Genomic DNA, 2,323 nt, shown 5'->3' on the forward strand with positions numbered 1-2,323 from the left:
TCGCTGACTTCCGAGCCCAGGGAGCTCCCGACCCCCGGCTGCTGCGAGGAGCAGCCCCCTCGCACTCACTTCAAACCAGCTTTTTTCAAGTCCTCTGGCAGAACCCGGCCCTTCTTCCCGGCCCTGGCTTTCTTCTTCTCTATCCTATCCTTCTTCTTCTTCTGAATGTTCTTGCGACGCTTTTCCTGCCGCTGCTGCATCTTTTCCACCACTTTTTCCGTCCGCTTCTCCCACTGCTTCTGGCGCTGTGCTTTACGCTTCTCCTTACGCTTCAGAGCTTCCTTCAGACGCTCCTCGTTGTCTCGAATCTTCACGCCTTCCGCCTTATAGAGTGCGTTTGTCCATTGCATCTTGGTCTCCAGCTCCTGAGCTTTCTTCTGGTCCTTGTCCTTGAGTTCCTCCAGCTTATTCTTCCTGGTCTCCAGCCTGCTCAGCAGCTGCTTGTAGTTCCTGCCTGTCAGAGGAGTGATATTGCCTTTCACCGCTTTCCTCTTCTCTTTCTTCTTCTGGATCTTGCTCAGCTCATTCTCTGCATGGACTTCGACCCTGTTAAAGACAATCTCGGCTTTGCTCTCCTCCTTTTTGATTTCTGGCTCTACCGGTACCTCCTTAGTTTCTTTCTTCTCCATTTTTGCCTTCATCTTCAACTCCTTTCTTCGGCGCTTCTTCCTCTCTCTCTCGTACTTCCTCCGCTGCCTCTTCTCCAGGACTGCAGGGGGCAACTCTTTGGCATCACCCTAAAAGGAACAGACAACAATCAGGAGCCTTAAAGGGATACAGCAGAGTTAACAGTGTGATGTCCTCAAGTTCCTGACTTCAAACTTCTCCTGCGGAACTCACTGTCTGTGACAGGCAGCTGCGGGCTCAGCTTGTGGAGATACTGAGCATAGTAAAGGCATCTCAAACCCTTTCCTCTCGCTCAACACCCCGTAGCTCTCTTCATTTTCATGCTCTTAGTGCTTTTCCTTCTCCTAAAACACCCAGAGCCGTGCTCTCCTCCAAGCCAGATCCTTTCTTCACGTTTGCAGACCACAGAGGTCTCCAGCGATACCTACAGGCACTTCCTTAGGAGACAGAACTAGCTCAAACCCTTGTAGGATCGTAGTCTTTTCCCCCGGGGTGCTGGGGAGAAATTACAGTGCATAAGCACACACACAGGTAAGAGAGTAAGAGTTCTCATACCTGACCAGAAGCTTTTTTAATCTTCTCATGCAGTCTCTGACGCAAGAGATTCATTGCAGAAAAAGAAGGGGAACCCAGTTCACTTTTGCTCCCTGAAAATGAGAGAAAAGAAAATAAAAATAGTTAAAGACAGGACGAGCTGAACAGAACTTTCTATGGCTACAGGAAAAGCTCCGAGAGCTCTTTAGATGCTCTGAATAGAATGAAAAAATCTAAAGAAACCAAGAATTTCTGTTTCATTGGTTTCTTTGGAATTTCCCCTTTTCTCTCTACATTATCATCCAACCCCGGCAGCCAGAGACAAGCACCCAGCTAGTGCAAGCAACAACTCCATGAATGTCTGTTCTTCGTGACCAGAGAATTAGAGACAGCAATTCACAGCAGTTCCCCAAACACACAAAATTCCGCAATCCAGTTTAAACACCGTTTCCAGGGCGTCACCCAGTGGTGACGGTACAGATTTGTGTACACATGCACCAGCTGCGAGGGCACATGGGGTAAGCAAAATGGTTTTCAATCAGCTGAACTCCTTGAAGGCTTTTCCAAACTAGACCTGTGTGAAGCCACTGGACAGCAGCCACCTAGGCTCAGGTGACTTTAACCAGGCCGTGGCAACGCTGGGATTGTTACCTGTCGCCAAAGTCTCATTCCTGCCCTGTGTGATGCCCTGTGGAGGTGATTTGATGGCTTGAGGGGCTGCTTTCTGTCCTGGAGCAGGTTTGTTGGTGTCAGAGACCCCCTGTTTGACTGAAGGAGCCTTTGTCTTCTCAGCTTCTTTCTTGGGTTTCTTTCTCCTCTTTTTCTTGGGCTGTTTGCCAGCATCCTCAGGCTGGCCTGGCTTGGACACTGGAAGGCAAAGACAAACTGCACAAACCAGGCCACCACCACACTCCCATTTCATAACGTTCACCAACTGCTGAAGTTCGAGCACTGCCCTGGTGTACCTCCAGTCTCCATAAACTACATATTTAAGTATTTATTTAAACAGACCACACACATCTGCGCATTCCAGTAAGCGCCGGTTCTGCCACATGGCATCACTGGGTGCACGAAGTGAACGGAGAGCACCGGTTCCCCGGGCAAACGGCTCAGCGGGCAGAACGTCCTCAGGAGCCCCGGGTACCAGCAGCGACTGTTTCTC

At 49.9% G+C, this 2,323-nt stretch overlaps 1 protein-coding gene across 1 annotated transcript; it reads right to left on the reverse strand.

The window, feature by feature from the left end:
* Positions 1–29: 29 nt before the first annotated feature.
* Positions 30–2,028, reverse strand: SURF6 (surfeit 6; the record flags this gene model as incomplete). Its single annotated transcript, XM_010141159.1, has 3 exons — positions 30–737; positions 1,183–1,274; positions 1,813–2,028. Coding segments are annotated over 3 exons (980 nt in total), but the record flags the coding sequence as incomplete, so codon positions are not given.
* Between the last annotated feature and the right edge of the window lie 295 nt (positions 2,029–2,323).

This window comes from Buceros rhinoceros, unplaced genomic scaffold, assembly GCF_000710305.1.
Source record: "Buceros rhinoceros silvestris isolate BGI_N320 unplaced genomic scaffold, ASM71030v1 scaffold22978, whole genome shotgun sequence".
NCBI classification, from domain to species: Eukaryota; Metazoa; Chordata; class Aves; order Bucerotiformes; family Bucerotidae; genus Buceros; species Buceros rhinoceros.